The sequence below is a fragment of the Salminus brasiliensis genome, chromosome 25 (genome assembly GCF_030463535.1).
Source record: "Salminus brasiliensis chromosome 25, fSalBra1.hap2, whole genome shotgun sequence".
Lineage (NCBI taxonomy): Eukaryota > Metazoa > Chordata > Actinopteri > Characiformes > Bryconidae > Salminus > Salminus brasiliensis.
The window spans coordinates 3,989,701-4,007,551 of record NC_132902.1 but is presented as its reverse complement, the minus strand read 5'-3'; the positions used below and the strand labels follow the sequence as shown (position 1 = coordinate 4,007,551).

Below are 17,851 nucleotides of genomic sequence, written 5' to 3'. Positions count from 1 at the left end.
GGGGAGCTGTTTGGGGAGCTGTTTGGGGAGCTGTTGGAGTGGTTCCTGTTCTGCTTCACTCTCTCACTGCTGTTCTGTGCATTAAGTGAGTGACAGTATTGTTTATATTTATCTCTGAATCTCTGAACCTGCATTAAACATCATATTAACCTCAACTTTAACCTCAAATACAAGCTTTTATGATCTACAGAACTCAAAACTCTAACTGGCCTTTTTGTTTAACCTCTGTGATCAGGAGGAGGAGAGGAGCAGAGAGAGAGACACACATATTCAGGTACTGAGAGAGGATTTCACTTTCTTTCTCTCTACATCCTCCTATAAAGCTCCTACTGAATAAAGACTGAAGCTGTGTTCTCCTCATCTCTCTCTAAAAGACCCCAAATCCTGCAGACCCCACATACACAGCTCTCAACCCCACCACCATCTGCTCAGACTATGATACTCTACAGGTACGTCTACAGTTTTTATATATGTGTGTGTGTGTGTGTGTGTGTGTGTGTGTGTTTTACACTGCATGAGTGTTTAGTTTCCTTAAACCCTGCAACCACAACGTCTGATTATGACTCTCTGACAGTAGGTCTGCAGTTTCCGTGTGTGTGTGTGTGTGTGTGTGTGTGTGTGTGTGTGTGTGTGTGTGTGTGTGTGTGTGTGTGTGTGTGTGTGTGTTTCTGTAGTTGGAATATATATCAGGGTGTGTGTGTTTCCAGGCTGTTCGTCCTCATTGAGAGATGAGAAATGCTCCAGAAATGAAGGATAAACAGCTGTGCTACATCACTGTATTCTCCACCATCAGCAGCACCATCTTAAAGACACACAGGAGAGGAGTTTGGTGATCATAACAAAGCAGATTCTGTTTTGAGATTCTTTATGATTCAGTTTATTGTGGATTGATTGTTTAGAACATTGCATTAAAATCTGCCTTTTTTAAGCAGGTCTGAAAAACTGAGGTTCTGCTCAGATAAATGTTCTTTAGTCCTCCTCAGAGCTGCAGATTGATTTAATGAAGGCTTAGTAATAAGCTGCTGCGTTGAACCAGGTGTGTTAACAGAGGTGGAGTGATGGTCTCTGTGGTGCTGTAGTTCTGAGCTTTAGTATTATTCTGAGGACATACTGGTATCTATAAACACTGACATGATGAAACAGTAGTGGAGTGTGGAAGTCCGTGTTTGGTCATTATTTCACCTACATTAGCTTTTTAGCTCCAGTACTAAACTTCTATTGATAAGAGAGAGACTGATGTAGTTTAATTAGAGTTTATTAGATGTTGCTGTTTCCTGCAGAATTAAATGGTTAAGATGTAAACAGAGTCATTCAGAGTGGTTTGGTGTGAAATGCACCGTTCTAGAGAAACTTACAGAGTCAGAACTGTTCACAGTGGAGGTGATAGGAACCTGATGTCTGAAGGGCGGTGTGAGTGGTGCCTATAGAAGAAACACTGAGACAAGGACTGCGACAACACAGAGAAGGGATATTGCTGCTGCTGCACGTGGTCCGAGGACCTGGAGCACGCAGACAATGATCCACACCCGGCCCTGCCTGAGCCTCCACCAGCAGTGGGACCCGGGACAGAGCACGCTGGGTCTCCCTGGCAACCATGTCACACAGTGACACCGCCTCCCTTCACCGGACTCCCCAATGGTTGCCCTGACACCAGGGTGCACTCTAAGAGGACTCTAAGAGGGGGACTGTGGTGAGAGGAAGGTGGGGTTGCTGGGTCGCCTGACCGTTCATGCTGGGTTCTCTACCCCTGATCACAGACAGCTGCTGCTTGTTCAGGAAAGAGCACCCGCAGCATAAAAGCTCAGCTCTCGTCGGCATGAGAGAGAGGACACTCTCTGATGGAGCTTTTAGAGGCATTCCACTCTTCAGACGTCTGGTTCCCATCACCTCCACTGTGAACAGTTCTGACTCTGTAAGTTTCTCTAGAACGGAGCATTTCACACCAAACCACTCTGAATGACTTTACTTACATCTCAACCACTGAATTCTGCAGAAATGTTAGAAATGATGGATGTCTCTGTTGATCATCACTGGAGCAGCTGTTCTTCATTCTTCTGCTGGATTCATCTGTATATTTAAAAAAGGAGACAAAAACCTCATTAATAATCAAACTCAATAATAATAAAGTCTTTGATCATCATAAAGTGTATTTTTCATTTGTTTAAAGATCACTTTCTTCTTCTTACCTGCTCTTGGTGATGATGTCCATGACTGATCTTTTGTCTCTTGATGACACAAATCTGTCCACCATCTTCACACAGTCCTCGTGGCTCCCCAGAAATCTCAGGGTGTTTCGAGCATGGAGTCTGTGGAGGAAGAATGATAAAAGGTCATTTTCAGTGCTGGCTGGTAAAGAAAACATGCTGATGGGTGCAGTTCTGACCCAATAGGTGTAAAAACAAGCAACTGCTTACCTCACTTCCTGTGCGGAGTCCAGGGCCAGTTTGCTGACGGCGGTCAGGAACCTGCTGGTGAATTCCTTCTTGCTGGTCAGCACACGAGAAGCCCCCAACTTGTAAGAGAGCTTCTCCAGATGCAGTGCAGTGCATCTTCTCACTGCTGCGTTTCTGTGGCTGGAGAGAGGAGAGTGAACACAGTAAGATACACATCCAGCGTTTACACACAGGTGAACTCTAGACTCACCTTCTAGCAAGATCTTCTCCAAAATGTAGGAAGAGACTCAGCCGTACATCAGTGCTGCCAGTTTGTACTGTGGCTTTAGAATGACCACTGATATTGATCACATGACCACTTCATTTACTTTACAGTTCAAATGTATTAATGAATATGGAATGTGATGTTTACCTGAATCCACCAGCCAGTAGAGCGTGCAGGACCCGGCCAGGCGAGCAGGTCTGCACCATCGTGCTGAGGGCCACCTCCACGTCCTCTTTGATGAAGTGGCTGGATTCCCCAGCCTTGTGCAGGAGGACACAGGCAGTGCCCTCCACCTCCTTGTCCATCTTCCGCTGCAGGTGGGCATACAGGTGGGACAGGGTGGTCATGGCGGCACGAGACACCATGGAGCGCAGGTTCTTCACCTGAGACAGTGGAGACAAAAGAAGCACAGTGAGCCTCTGTCTCTAACTCAACCACTGACACTTGCTTTAGCATTAATTAGAATAATGTCATTACAGAAGCTGTTGTCCAGAGTGTGTATGAAGTGTGGGTCTTACCTCCTTGATGAGGGCCAAGCAGACGTCATGTAGCTCAGGCAGAAGAACCTCGGCATGGTGTTCCGCCAGTGCGCGCAGCACTTTCAGCCCCTCCATCTTCCTCTCCCTGTTTCAAAAGCAAGACATTAGAATGAGGTGAACACGTCTGGAAGGTGGTGTTATTACAGTAGGAATGATAAAGACTGATTCAGTCAATACACTGAACATTTAACAACAGAGGAGCAGCAGTAGATGGAGATCATTGGGAATTCTCTTCAGACACTTTATAGACTCTGATGTTTAGAAGATTCCATCACTAATTTTATCTGGATACTCCAAAGCATTTTAGTTGTATATTCTCAGGTAACTTCAGCTATTCTAACTCTAGTCTGAGCACTACTCTAAAACACATCACTGCTCCATTAGAACTGGATCTTAATTCTGAATGATCAGTGGAAGGGTGGTGGGTCTACTCCAGCTCACTGAAGACATACCATTCCTCATCCTGCAGCAGGCTAAATGCCTGGTCGAGTGCCAGCTCAGGCCTGTCAAGGGGCTGCTCACGAGTCAGGGCTGGGATCTCTAGCACCTCTCCTCTTCCCTGACTACCTTCAGCAAGGTGTGGAGCAGCACTGTTGTTCACAGGCTCCTTGCTGGTTTCTGCTCCCCTGCTCTGTCTAACCACTTTGGAAGCAGCTGTTTGTCCTGCAGCCTCGTCCTGACCCTCTGTCCTTGTCTCCTGCCTAAGTCCAGTCTCACTCCTACCTAGGCCTACCCACCTGGGAATCTTGCTACCTGTGATTATATGAACATGGTTAGAGCACCTACTACTTTCATTTATTTTTATTTTTTTTCATTTAAGAACAGGATTTTGCCATGGTTACATGTTTCTAATTTCTAATATAAAGAAATTGTGTTTCTAAGCTATATAGAGTTTGTAGGGAAGTTACATAAGACTCCTAAGATATATGTTCTCTAGGTTATAGATTAAAGACTATTTAAGGGACTGGAACTCACCTGGTGCGTCATAGGCCTTGTTCTTTTTTGGAGCCACCATCAGTTTGGTAGCAGCAGGTGGAGAGACTGGTGTGAGAACCAAGGGGCGTGAAAGGAACTCCTCCAGAGTAATGGAGTTCCCACTGGTCTTGTTGTTATCCTTGGTCTCCATGTTCAGCCCCCTCAGCCTGGGAAATCTGCTGGTTTTGGCAGCAGCAGGTGGAGGGACAGGTGTGTGGACCAGGGGGCGTGAAAGGAACTCCTGAAGTGAGAAAGAGTTCCCATAGGCCCTGTTCCCATCCTGAGCCCTAATGTTCAAACCCCTCAGTGTCGAAAACCTGCTGGACTTGGCAGCAGCAGGTGGAGGGACAGGGGTGTGGAGAACAGGAAATTTCAGGTCCTCAGTCTGTTCTTTCACCACCTGTGGGGCTTGAATTTGGACCCTCTGCGTTATAGGAGGCAAACTGCAGGGTGGTGAAGGGTCCATGCGGGACTCCTGAACGTCCACATTTGGGTCGTCCATCATGAGTCTCATTTTCTCCATGTATTCCTGCCGCTTCCTCCTGATGCTCTCTCGAAGGGAGGGGGCAAGAATAATGGGTCCATCTTCCTCTTCCATCTTCTGTAGATCCTGATGAGAAGTCTTCTGAGATGTGCTCTCCTCCACAGTCACACATCTACTGATTACAGTACTGAGAGACCAGCCATTAAATATGGAACGTTATATGGGCGTGACTCTATTATGACGTCACACACGGGGGCGTGGTTCTCTGCTGCCTCCACACTATTAGGAGTGAAATATTAGGAGTGTATCATCCAGGGTTGGCTGGAAACACAATGCATGTAACAGTTTTCTGTAATCAGGATAGAAAAAAGTCCAGTTCCAGAGGAAAAAGGCAGTAATCAGATTCCAGCTCCATTCTAAAAACAGTGGGATTACTAACAGAACTACAGTAAACACTCATCACTCTGCTGATTCTCTTGTCTTTCTTCATATCTAGGAGCTAAATTTGGGGCTTAAATGCAGATTTTGCTGAGATTTTAATGAGAGTTTAGCACTTTCCACAGCGCGCTGTCTCCCTTCAAGCCCCGCCTTATTTCCTAAACCCTCCAATCACTGCTTAGCAACCGTTGTTCTGCAGGACTCCTTCAGCGCTGTTCAGCTCGAGCTCCTGTTTCCGCGGATAGAGTTTGAAGGTGAAGCTCCAGTTCTAGTCATAAGATGTGTCTGGGGGACACAGAGAGCCTGACAGACTGAAGGAGGCTGTTTTCTCCCCGTTTCCAAAAACAACAGCTCATTTGAAAAAGTCAGCTCTGGACTCGTCTGTGGTAAACCTCCCCATGAGCTGAACACACACACCTTAACCAGAGACAGCTGTGTTCACTCAGAGGTGAGTCGTTTGATCTGCTGTTTAGTTGCTAATTTGAGCTGCTTTGACTGAATAAGAAGCTGTGTATGAAAGCACTTGTGGAAAAAGTCGTAGAACCCAGGCGTAGTTTTAGCGGACATGCTAAAAGTTCCTCTTGCTGAAGCGTTCAAATCTTTCTTTACTTGAAATGGATGAGCTGCTTTTACCACGTTGGCTTTGCAGTAACTTTCTGCAGTAGATGAAGTAAATGAGCTCCTCCAGCTGAAGCCCAGTAGAGCAGCAGGGACATCTGATGTCTTCACACATTGCTTCCCCCCAGTGGTCAGATCAGCTCATTACATCTATATATATATAAATACTTGAAGGAAGCACAACTGGCCTGCTCTTGTAATCATGGGCTATATAGTTTATGTGATGAGCTATGTGTGTATCTTCAGAAGCTGTTAAACCACAATACACACAACTGATCTTTGGTCCAGTCTGCAGTAAAGTGTACTGTAGGCGTGCTCTGTCTCTGAGCTGGGGGTCTAATATGTTCCCTTTAAAAGTTTGAAGAATGTTTACGTTTCTCCAGAACAGAAAATATTTATATTATTATTATTTAAATTATTATACTATATTATATATCATCTATAGAGTAGATATAGGGGGATTCCTATGTGTAATATTTATAATAACAGTAGGGGGATGTGTTGGGACAAGGTGGTAACACTGTTGAGTGTGGGGATGGTGTGAAGATGGTGAAAGAGCAGCAGAGCTCCAGTGGAGATCAGTAAATGTGAGAAGCTGCTACAGAAGATCAGCACAATCCAAGTGCTGCACAGAAGCTAAATAAACTCAACACTGATGAACTGAAATGTGTGTAGAGAACTGTGGGTACTTTACATGTGTTGCCTTCAGCTCTTCTCTGCAGTGCTGTGTGTGTGTGAGACAAAAAAGCCAGAACCTCAAACAAGAATACAAAACACACACACACACACACACACACACACAGATGTCAGGATGATGCAATAGAGTGGTTAAACGACTGCTGTTTTTTTCATTTCAGATACTAACACCTTCTCAGGTCAGCCTTAGTAAACAGAGAGGAGCTGTGACTGTGGTGATGAGCTACTATTGGTAGATGGTGGGCAGTCAGGCTGAGTGTGTGTCTGTGATCTAGTGTTTATAGCTGTGGTGTGTGGTTTAGTGTGTCACAATCCCAACCAGCTCCCAAAACCAGCACATGTTTTATGCAGTAAAACACCTCCAAGATGCCTCATTATCTTCCTCTTGCTGTCAGAGGATGGTGAGGTTATAATGGTTTCTTTAGAGGAGTTAATGGAGCTCAGCTCTTTTACTGAACTCTGAGTTGTTGGGTGGGGGGGTCTGCAGCTCGGCCTTGATGCCCTTCACCTCTCTGCCATCAGAACATCATCAAACAGCAGAAGCTCCATAAACTGAACACTGAAAGAATCTTACAGCTGCTTAATATTTTTATTTATATTTTATATATAAGATAAAGAGAAACAGCAATTTAATACAAATCACAGCTTTAGTCCTTAAAATATTCTAAAACATGAGGATGAATAAACTGCCACTATAAAAACACACTGATATAAACAACATAAAAGAAAATAAACAGACATTAAATTAAACCTGAAAACTGTCTCTGTATGTTTTCATAATCTGCTGCTGGGGATTTTCTCTGCAGGACACTCAGCTGCAGGTCACTGCCTGAAGCCTTCACACCCTGAAAAACACACACCAGAGAAATATTAAAACACACACCTTCACACACACACTCACACTCTAGCAATGCAGACTTACTGTCAGAGAGTCATAATCAGACGACATGGTTGCAGGGTTTAAGGTTGTGTATGTGTCTCTGGGAGAGTCTCCAACACACTGGAAAATAAAACATCACTAAACACACTTATAGAACTAAATACACTCACCAGGAGAACACACACACACACACATGAGACGCACCTGTAGAGTATTATAGTCTGAGCTGATGGTGGTGGGGTTGAGAGCTGTGTATATGGGGTCTGCAGGATTTGGGGTCTTCTAGAGAGAGAGAGGAGAACACAGCTTTAGTCTTTATTCAGCAGCAGCTTTATTGGAGGATGTAGAGAGAAAGAAAGTGAAATCCTCTCTCAGTACCTGAATATGTGTGTCTCTCTCTGCTCCTCTCCTCCTCCTCCTGATCACACAGCACAAACACAGAGCTGCTGTGATGAGTAATAGAAGCAGAAAGACCACCACTCCCACTGTGATCAGCTTCATCACTGAGCTCTCCTCTGGACCTTCAGCATATTTACAAGTAAACCATGAACCACATCATCAGTCACAGTTACAGCTAAATCTGACAGACACAGTTACACTACAGTTACTAAACAAAATGATTTAACTAGAAAAGGGCATTTCCTGAAGAAACCACAGAATGGTTGGGCAGCTGACATGGATTCCACCTCCAGGTAGTTGCTAGGCTGTTGCTACATGGATTCAGGTCGTTTCCATGTTGTAGGTAAGTGGTTGCAAGGCCATTGCTATGGTGTTGCAGGCTGTTACTGTGGCATCCCGGATGTTTAATATGGTGTTGATAGGTGGTTGCCATGGTATCCCAAGTGATTATGCTGTTCCTAGATGCTTGTTAGGTGGTGTCTAAGGTGTTGCTAGTTGGTTGTTAAGGCGTTGTGATGGTATAGCTTGTTGGTTATTAAGATGTAGGTGGTTGCTAAGGTATAGTTGTTGGTTGCTAATGCATTGCTAGGTGGCTGCTAAAGGTTTGCTATGGTACAGGTGATGCTTGCTAAGGTGTTGCTAGGTGGTTGCGAAGGTTTTGCTACAGCATAGCTATTGGTTGCTAAGGTGTTGCTAGGTAGTTGCTAGGTTGCCACAGTGGTTGCTAATGTGTCACTATGTTTTATGCGAATACTTTCAGCACAATGTTATGTTCAAAAACATTTGGCCAAACTGTGTAATGTAAATACATTTGACTAAAATGTCTGTGTCCACAAACTTTTGGCTAAAATGTAGGGTGCCTTCAACACTTTTGCTCAACATAAATTTTGGGCCTCATCCTATTTAAAAAACTGCAGGACGAGATACACAATGAAAATCCAGCAAAAAGATAAATAGAACATAGTTGCTTTGCTATGCACAATAATAATTTGGACATCACTAATAATAATAATAATAATAATAATAATAATAATGCCATCTTAATAATAATAATTATAATAATAATATTAATCTGTTACCACCTAAAGCACAGGAATACTGGAGAGCATCCTCACTGCTCGCTGAGTTCAGGTACAGCTTGTTGTCTCTGCTGGGTTTGTTAGTTACAGGCTGTCCGTTCTTGTATCAGATGTAAGTGGGGTTGTTGGGCAGAGTGCAGGTGCTGCTACAGGTCAGTGTTACTGTCTGTCCATCTGATGAAGCTGTGCTGGAGCTCACTCTCACCTGCAGATCTGAAGATGCAAAACAACAGAAAGGTTTCAGGTGTTCTAAAATAAACAGCAGAACCAGCAGAAAAGAGCAACACAGTCTGATACCTGTAACATTCAGAATGACTCCAGGAGAACCAGAGAATTTCTCTATTTTATTTCCCTCCATCATTTTAGTGATTATTCTAAAGTAATATTCTCTAGAGTCGTTCTTTCTCACTTCTCTCATTCTCAGAGTGCAGTTTCTCTCTTTATCTCCAATAAACTCCACTCTGCCAGCAAACCGCTCTTCCTCACTTATGTTCTTTACACCCTCTTCAGGCCGAAGATAATGCCAGAACACCTCAGTAAGGATGTGATCACTGGGATATGAGTAAGTGCAGGGAAAGTCCACTGATGAACCCTCCAAAACACACACTCTCCTGTCTGTGTAGGTCACACTCCAGCAGTTCCTATCAAACACACCTGTAAAAGTCACAGATTAGCATGTGTTGATGTGATTGGATCATGAAGAGTTATGAACAGCTCTAATACTCACACACTGAACTGGAGTGGATTATATTATGGCCGCTAACAGAGCAGGAGTAGCTGCCAGCATCAGCAATGCTGGTTAAAACCAAAGACTCCTTATTTCCACCATTCCTGAACACATACTGGCCATTCTTGAACCAGTTGTAAGAATGAGGTCCAGAGGTCAAACTGCAGGATGTATTACAGGTCAATGTCTGTCCAGTCTTCCCTATATGAGTGTTGACCTGCAGGACTGAATGGAAATCTTTTGTAAACACAAACAGCTCTGTTCTAATGACTGAACAGATCAGCTCTGCTCTGTTTACCTGTAACCGTTAGACTGACTGCAGCTGAGCTGAGGTGTGTCTCTCCTTGGTCTGTAATGATCAGGAGCTGATACTCTCCTGAGTCTCTCTCTCTCAGGTCTCTTATTGTAAGAGTTGAGCTGGAGCTGGTGGTCTCAGTGTAGTTCACTCTTCCTGCGTAGTCTGAGTCTAAAGCTAAATCCTCTGGATGTTCCTCATTCCTCCATTTAGCTTTCTGCTTGGAGCTGAACCAGAAGACAGCTCTGATGTTGGTGTTTGAGTAAGAGCATCTCAGCTTCACCTCTGACTCCTGCAGAGCACAGATAGTCTGAGGATCGCAGACCACCCTGAGACTCCCACCCACAGAACCTACATCAGAGAAATCAGATGGTGGTTATATGGGGTAAAAAGACCGTAGACGTCATCTAAAGAGTCTTCTATAGTGTGCACCTGTTTATTACCTAGAACCTAAATGAAAATCTGAGCTGCAAACGTTAAGATGGGTCTTTTTTTTTCCTGGTTCACTTTCCAGCAGATTCAGACCAGCTAAAAACAGATGTGGAAACAGATGTGCAGAAACAGATGTGTTACAGTCTGTATAGTCTACAATCTGTATAGTGGACCTGAGTGGTGGAGCTAACTAAGTGGACAGACAGTGGAGGGACATATTAGGTGTTTCCAATAAAGTGGACAGTGAGTGCAGATGACACCCAGCAGTTGTTACAACAGAGTAATCCTACCTGGAATAAACAGCAGGATGATCAGTGACAGAATTCCACATTTAAAGCCCATGGTTCCTCTCCACCTGACCTCAGCAGAAACAGACAGCAGACTACTATATTAATATTTGACTTTTCAGAACACAAAGAAGTGAATGCCAGCGTTTGAGTGTGCTTCCTCTCTCAGAACAGAACTCACCTATGTGACATCAGTCTTAAAGACGTAGTGAAAATATTGAACAGGCTGCCCTTCATGTCTTCTGAAGTGGATTCAGAATTTTCTAAATATTAGTTTGAATAAGAAATATAAATATGAATATATAAAAAAGTACACCTCTACAATGATGCTGATTAGCACCTCAAAATATGTGTAACAGTAGTGCTAACACCAGTAACACCAGTAACACCAGTGTAAAAGATGAAAGATGGTGTAGTGTCTGAGCCTCGTCTGATCTCTTGTGTAGTGTGTGCTGCACTGGATATTAACAGGCCACAGCTACAGGCCACTCAACAATACTACTGAACTGTGGCTGAAACTGATTCACTGATTCTTCTGACCTTTGGTTTGTGTAATATTCACTTCTGTCTTTATTGCTCTTCTGAGGGCCACAACATGTCTGTACTGTCCTGAGACCATTAAACACATGTTTAGCAGTTATGCTAAAACCGTTTTCTAGCACAGTTTACTTTTTATAGAATCCAGCTTCCTGATCTTCTAATAATGATCAGAAACACACACACACACACACACACACACACACAGAGCAGATCTCATGAAGAACAGCTTACTTACATTCTGCTGTCAAAACGTCTCTCACTTTCCTCCCTCACTGGAACAGAGCTGTGAAGAGTGTGTGAGGAGAAAGTGTGTGTGTGTGTGTGTGTGTGTGTGTGTGTGTGTTTGTGTGTGTTTTCTGACGTGGGTGAATTTCCTTCCTTTTTCAGAGAGCTCAAACACAAAGCTTGCCTCCAGGTGATGGTTTCAGTGTGTGTGTGTTTGTGTGGTTGATATGATATGAACACATGACTGATCTCCAGTGTAAGTAGGACACAACATGGAAACCCCTGTATGGAGAACTGTGTTCAATTTAGAAGTGGTCTGCAGCGCTTGTCTGTAATTTTGCAATGGCAAAAAGAAACCAGTGAATAAAACAAACCACACTCAGGACACACACACAAACTTACAGGAGTGTCAGGATGATGTAATAGTGTGGTCATGTTCATCCTGCGGAAATAAGAAGACGCAGTGTTTACTGTTATACACATAATTTAACGTTGTAATGTTATAAAGCATAATTTCCAGGGTGAAGTTTTTGCTTGGGGGGGTTGTAATTGGTAATAAGCCCCTCTATAATTCATTTGGTTACTACACACGTACATTTTAACTGGGTTGAGGTCTGGACTTTGACTGGGCCATTGCAACACTTTCATTGTTTTCTTTTTAAATTTGCTAATGTGCTTTGGATTATTGTCCTTTAACATAACCCAATGCAACAGGACAATGATTGGTTTTCACCAAATGTGGCGCTGTGCATTGTGACTATCTACACTTTGGCCTTGTTTGTCCAGCTGACATTGTTCCAGAAGTCTTGTGGTTTGTTCAGATGTTTTTTTATAATGTCCTGATATTACATTTATGGCATTTAGCAGACGCTCTTATCCAGAGCGACTTACAAGGTTACTTGTATTACAGAGGAGGGCCAGTGTAGTGTTAGGAGTCTTGCCCAAAGACTCTTATTGGTGTAGCGCAGCATAGCCGCCCAGACTGGGAATTAAACCCCAGTCTCCCACATGGTGTGGTAACTCACTGGCAGGTAGTGGTGTTATCTGTCGCGCCACACCAACCATGTAAAATCATGGAATTCACAGAGGGTGAACTTCTTCACATGATTTGATATTATTTTGCGGGGCATAAATAAAAGACCAAGACCGGACTCTCGTTCAGTTTTGCCAAGATAAATTCAGTTTTCCATTTTAAGGCCCTATGTGTGTGTAGATTTGCAGGTGAAGGTGGATACTCGGACTGAGGGACAGAGAGAGGTGAAATTGTCCTGTAGCTCCACCTGCAGCCTCGGGGAAAAGCTTTCCTACTACTGGTTCAGGAATGGAGAATTCAAGACTTACACAGCAGATTCCTCCATTCTGCTCGACTTCACCAGTTTATCTGACGAGGGCAGCTACTTCTGTAAGGTGGCTGGAAGTTGGCATCTCTCTCCTGCTGTGTGTAAGTGTCACTCCTTCAAACATCACACTTAACTTTAGTCCAGCCTGTTCAGACTTCTGTAAATGTCAGTAAGTTAATTTCAACCAGCTCTTCTAGAAAACAACATAAAATCAGAAGAGGAAAGAACTCAATCCTACATAAGTGTGCTTTCTTCTTTCTAATTGTTTTTAAAGGGAATGATTTAATACTCAATACTCAAACCAGCCAAAATGAGAGCTGTGTAATTCCAGTCAGACTCTAAACGAGACGGAGATCTTATTACACATTAAGTACCTGGTTACCAAATATCACTCAAATCAAGACCATTTATTACTGAACATATAATCTTATTTTATCTTCTTACATTAATGGTTTTCAGTGTAAATTAAATAATTCTACCTTCTCCTGTACAGTTTGAACAGGTTGTGTTTAGACAGTGAGAATCTACCGCTGTACCACAGACTGTAACTGTAAGTGTTTTCAGTGTTTTCAGTTTCAGGTGTTTTTATTTTTCTAATAAGTTAGTTTGTGTGTTTCAGGTGTTTCTGCTGATTCAGATAAGAGGAGCTGCTGGAGTGTCACTTACTACCCCAAAGCTGTCTGCGCTCTGATTGGCTCATCAACTCATCAGCATCATGTTACTATGCCTTCCCTGATAATCAGAAGGTCACTAAATCAGTGTGGTTCATTAAAGAGCAGACTGGTGCTGAACCTGTGGATGTGAGAGAGGATGAGGAGTATCAGGGACGAGTGCAGAACAGACAGAGCTCCCAGAATGACTGTAGCATGATAATCACTGACCTGAGAGAAAAAGAGACGCTCAGACCTACATATTTAGATTCTACACTGATGGAGGTGAACACACTGGACAACCTGGAGTCACTCTGTCTGTCACAGGTAGAGCTGCACTCTATTAAATAAGTTTAGTTTATTAAAAGAATATTCTGTGAATGAAAAGAACAACAAACCTTGTTTAAACTCTCCTGCAGATCTGAAGATTACAGTGTCAGAGACAGGGAGTGGAGGAAAGAAGCTGACCTGTAGCAGCACCTGCACTCTGCCTAAGTACCACACTTGCATCTGGTACAAGAATGGAGAGCCTGTATCTGACCAGTCCAGTAATGAACTGGATCTGTATGACAGTACTGTGGATGCAGGCAGTTACATCTGCGTTATAGGAGGATATAAGGAGTTTCGGTCTCCTGCTGTCTGTAAGAACCTCACTTTAAACACCAAATTACTTTTATTTGTATTAATCTCATTAAGTCCCCTTTGTTTACTTTAAGACAGCCTTTTCTGGGTCTTTCACTGTAATTGAGTTTTTGTTTTAATTGAAGGTAAACAATCACTTCAATAATCTTATTTAATTTTAATAAAACAATGAATTCTCTGTCAGATGATGATTATTATTGCTAAAAATGTTGCTGCTAATTATTGTAATATCTGAATCTTTATGACTCTCCCAGAAACACCAAAGCAGTGCTGGATTCCTCTGGAGAGAGAGAGGAGGGAGAGTCAGTGACTCTGAGCTGCAGCAGTGATGCAGACCCTCCTGTTCTCTCCTACTCCTGGTTTAAGCAGAGAGCAGCTGCAGACACACCGCTGATAACAGGCCAGAATTACAGCATCACCAACATCAGCTCCCAGCACAGCGGACTCTACTACTGCACCGCTCACAACCAGCTAGAACATCACAGCTCTACACCCTTTCATCTGGATGTGAAAGGTACAGCAGTCTGCAGTGACTGTGTTCAGTCAGTATGTGTAATTACTGGTGAATTAGCTGTTGTTCTCCTGATCAGATTGAATGAACTGATTCTGTTCAAACACTCAGCTGAGTTGTTGGAGCAGCGTGCTGTTTGGGAAGATGTTTGGGGAGCTGTTGGAGTGGTCCCTGTTCTGCTTCTCTCTCTCACTGCTGTTCTGTGCATTAAGTGAGTGACAGTATTGTTTATTATTTATCTCTGAATCTCTAAATCTGCATTAAACACCATATTAACCTCAACTTTAACCTCAAATACAAGCTTTTATGATCTACAGAACTCAAAACTCTAACTGGCCTTTTCTGTTTAATCTGTGTGATCAGGAGGAGGAGAGGAGCAGAGAGAGACACACATATTCAGGTACTGAGAGAGGATTTCACTTTCTTTCTCTCTACATCCTCCTATAAAGCTGCTGCTGAATAAAGACTGAAGTTGTGTTCTCCTCATCTCTCTCTAAAAGACCCCAAATCCTGCAGACCCCACATACACAGCTCTCAACCCCACCACCATCAGCTCAGACTATGATACACTACAGGTAAGTCTACAGTCTTTATGCCTGTGTGTGTGTGTGTGTGTGTGTGTGTGTGTGTGTGTGTGTGTTTTACTCTGCAGAGTGTTTAGTTTTCTTTTTTGTCTCCAGTGTGTTGGAGACTCTCCGTGTGACACATACTCAACCTTAAACCCTGCAACCATGACGTCTGATTATGACTCTCTGACAGTAAGTCTGCATACGGAGTGTGTGTGTGTCCATTCTGGATTTGGAGTATCTAACTGTGTGTGTGTGTGTGTGTGTGTTGTCAGGCTGTTCGTCCTCACTGAGAGATGAGAAATGCTCCAGAAATGAAGGATAAACAGCTGTTCTACATCACTGGTCATTGTTCTACATCACTGTATTCTCCAGCCTTTTTTCCTGCATTGTATAAATGACTGTTCCAGAATCATTCAGTTGAGTGTTCTTTAGTCCTCCTCAGAGCTGCAGATTGATTTAAGGAAGGCTTAGTAATGAGCTGTTGTGTAGAATCAGGTGTTAACAGAGGTGGAGTGATGGTCTCTGTGGTGCTGTAGTTCTGAGTAGCAGAGCGGTTTTGTTATCAGATTTATATTATTCGTTTTTTATCTTTATTTTTATTTTGTTCATTCCAACTCCAGGTTGTTCAGTCTGATTGTGTAATTTGAGCTTATATATAACTTTTTGATTGGACATACGGTCACATGAAAGGTTTTGGGCAAAAAGTGTGTGTGTGTGTGTGTGTGTGTGTGAGTGAAGCAGCCCAACAGCTGAGCTCATTAGCTTTTATTAGTATAAAATTTTGTGATGATCTGTCTGCTCACATTTGGAGCATTACCTTCTCAGAAGAAGCCGTGTGAAGGGATTTCTGCTGTCACTGTTATTAATGCTGAACACAGTGTTGTTTCACTCAGGTAGAGTCAGTGATGTCCTTGTTAAGACTTATGAAGTTGTTTTTTTCTGTGCAGTTATTTCTGTATGAAAATTCTGCCTGTATTTCTTTATTAAACATGTCTTTTTTTTAGACTGTCTGATTATTTGCTGCCTTAAGTGCTAGTGTTTTAATGTTCTGGAGATAAAGTGCCTCTATAATAAACAATAAAAACTCTGTATATGCTTGAATATGTCAGAAATATGACCTCATTATTCCTGTTTATAATAGTTAGTTTAGATGTTATAACATAAACAGCATTACAGAGTATTACAGTCTGATAACTCTGATAGTGGGTAAACTTTGTTCACTGAGGTTTAGATAGAAATTGCTGTTTGTAGGTAAAGCCTCTCTGTTCATTCCCCTCAGACCACATTTATCTAAAACCACTTTGAGTAGCTTAACTGGTTTCTGATTTCTTATTAGATGTTGCTGTTTCCTGCATAATTAAAAGGTTAAGATGTAAACAGAGTCATTCGGAGTGGTTTAGTGTGAAATGCTCCATTCTAGAGAAACTTACAGAGTCAGAACTGTTCACAGTGGAGGAGATAAGAACCAGACGTCTATGCTGTGCTGTGCTCCTGGAAGTTCTGCTGGCTGATGGATCATTTTGTAAAACGGCTTTAAAGAGCTGACACTGTCTGGTAAGTAAGTTTACTGTGTTCTAAACAGCAAACAGCATTTTTTTCAACCCGACATCATTTCAGAGTTAAAACAATGTTAGCTCCTTAGCTAACGATGCTGCTAGCAGCTCCACCCTAAACTGAGGCTTTCATAATGGGAGCGTTAGCATGGTGGCTAGTAAGTGGGTAGGAGCCCATAGTGTTAACTAGTTCTCTGACTGCATGATGGGTTTGTTTAACATGGCTTAACTCAGGACTCTGAAACATGAGCCAGCATCAACTTTGTTGAGTCCTGAGTGAATTTGCCATGTTTACAGAAGCTGGAGTGATGTTAGACAGTTAGGGAGAGCTCAGTAACTCGCTGTATTTTGAGAAGTGCAGGGTGGATTATATGAAGGGCAGTTGGCTCCTAACGGGACAAGGTGTCTGCTTTGATCCAAACTGTGAGATGTTTCAGGTGTCTGTGGCTGATAAAGTCCTGCTCCTAACTGATATACAGTAGAAATGCTCCACTAAATGACCAAAACATTATTTCTGCTACTTTTTACCTGTGCTGCTCAAATACATACTACCATAAAGAAGAAAAAGCCTGACATCATGGTGTTTGACCAGTCTGACATAGAAGTGAACTGTTTGTAATTTGTCTAATCTGAATGTTGTTTGGTTGGGTTCCCTTCAGGAGAGAATCAGGAGGAAGCTGCAGGAGTACATGGGGGAAAATGAGCCTCATGATTAATGGTCCAAATGTCTGATATTAGTTCAGGATGCCATTTTCAGACGGATCTGTGGCTTGATCCATGATCATGATCAGCCATAAAACCAAACTGGCATCAGTGTGGGTGACCCTTCAGCACCCTGTAGTTTGCCTCCAATAAGGTGGGGGGTCCTATGCCAAGTTCATGCCCCCCAAAGATAGGGGTAGTGAGGAAAGCTCTCCCTTCAAGGTTGAAGAAGACCCCTGTCTCCCCACCTGCTGCTGCCAAATCCAGCAGCTTTTCATCACTGACAGGTCTGAACAATAAGGTTCATGATGGAAACAGGGCCTATGGGAACTCCTTTCACGCCCCTTGCTCCACGCACCTGTCCCTCCAAGATCCCCAGGTGGGTAGGCCTAGGTAGGCAGAGGAAGAGTCCAGTTAAAGCTGACGTGTAGCCTGAAAAACAGAGCTGCCCAAACTGAGACTGGGCTTAGCCAGGAGAGGAGGACAGAGAGCCAGGTGGAGCTGCTGCTCCTCTGTTGTTAAATGTTCAGTGTATTGACTCAGTCTTTATCATTCCTACTGTAATAACACCACCTTCCAGACGTGTTCACCTCATTCTAATGTCTTGCTTTT

At 43.1% G+C, this 17,851-nt stretch overlaps 1 protein-coding gene across 1 annotated transcript in view; it reads left to right on the top strand.

Moving 5' to 3' along the window:
- LOC140547747 (sialoadhesin-like) overlaps window positions 1-17,253 on the top strand; it is a 61,366-nt gene extending 44,113 nt beyond the window's left edge. Inside the window, exons 8-13 of the mRNA XM_072670882.1 lie at window positions 14,143-14,418; window positions 14,527-14,626; window positions 14,779-14,815; window positions 14,916-14,990; window positions 15,096-15,173; window positions 17,197-17,253. Of these exons, the coding sequence (XP_072526983.1) occupies window positions 14,143-14,418; window positions 14,527-14,626; window positions 14,779-14,815; window positions 14,916-14,990; window positions 15,096-15,173; window positions 17,197-17,253 (623 nt within the window). The remainder of the gene's footprint in view (window positions 1-14,142; window positions 14,419-14,526; window positions 14,627-14,778; window positions 14,816-14,915; window positions 14,991-15,095; window positions 15,174-17,196) is intronic.
- Window positions 17,254-17,851: the final 598 nt, after the last annotated feature.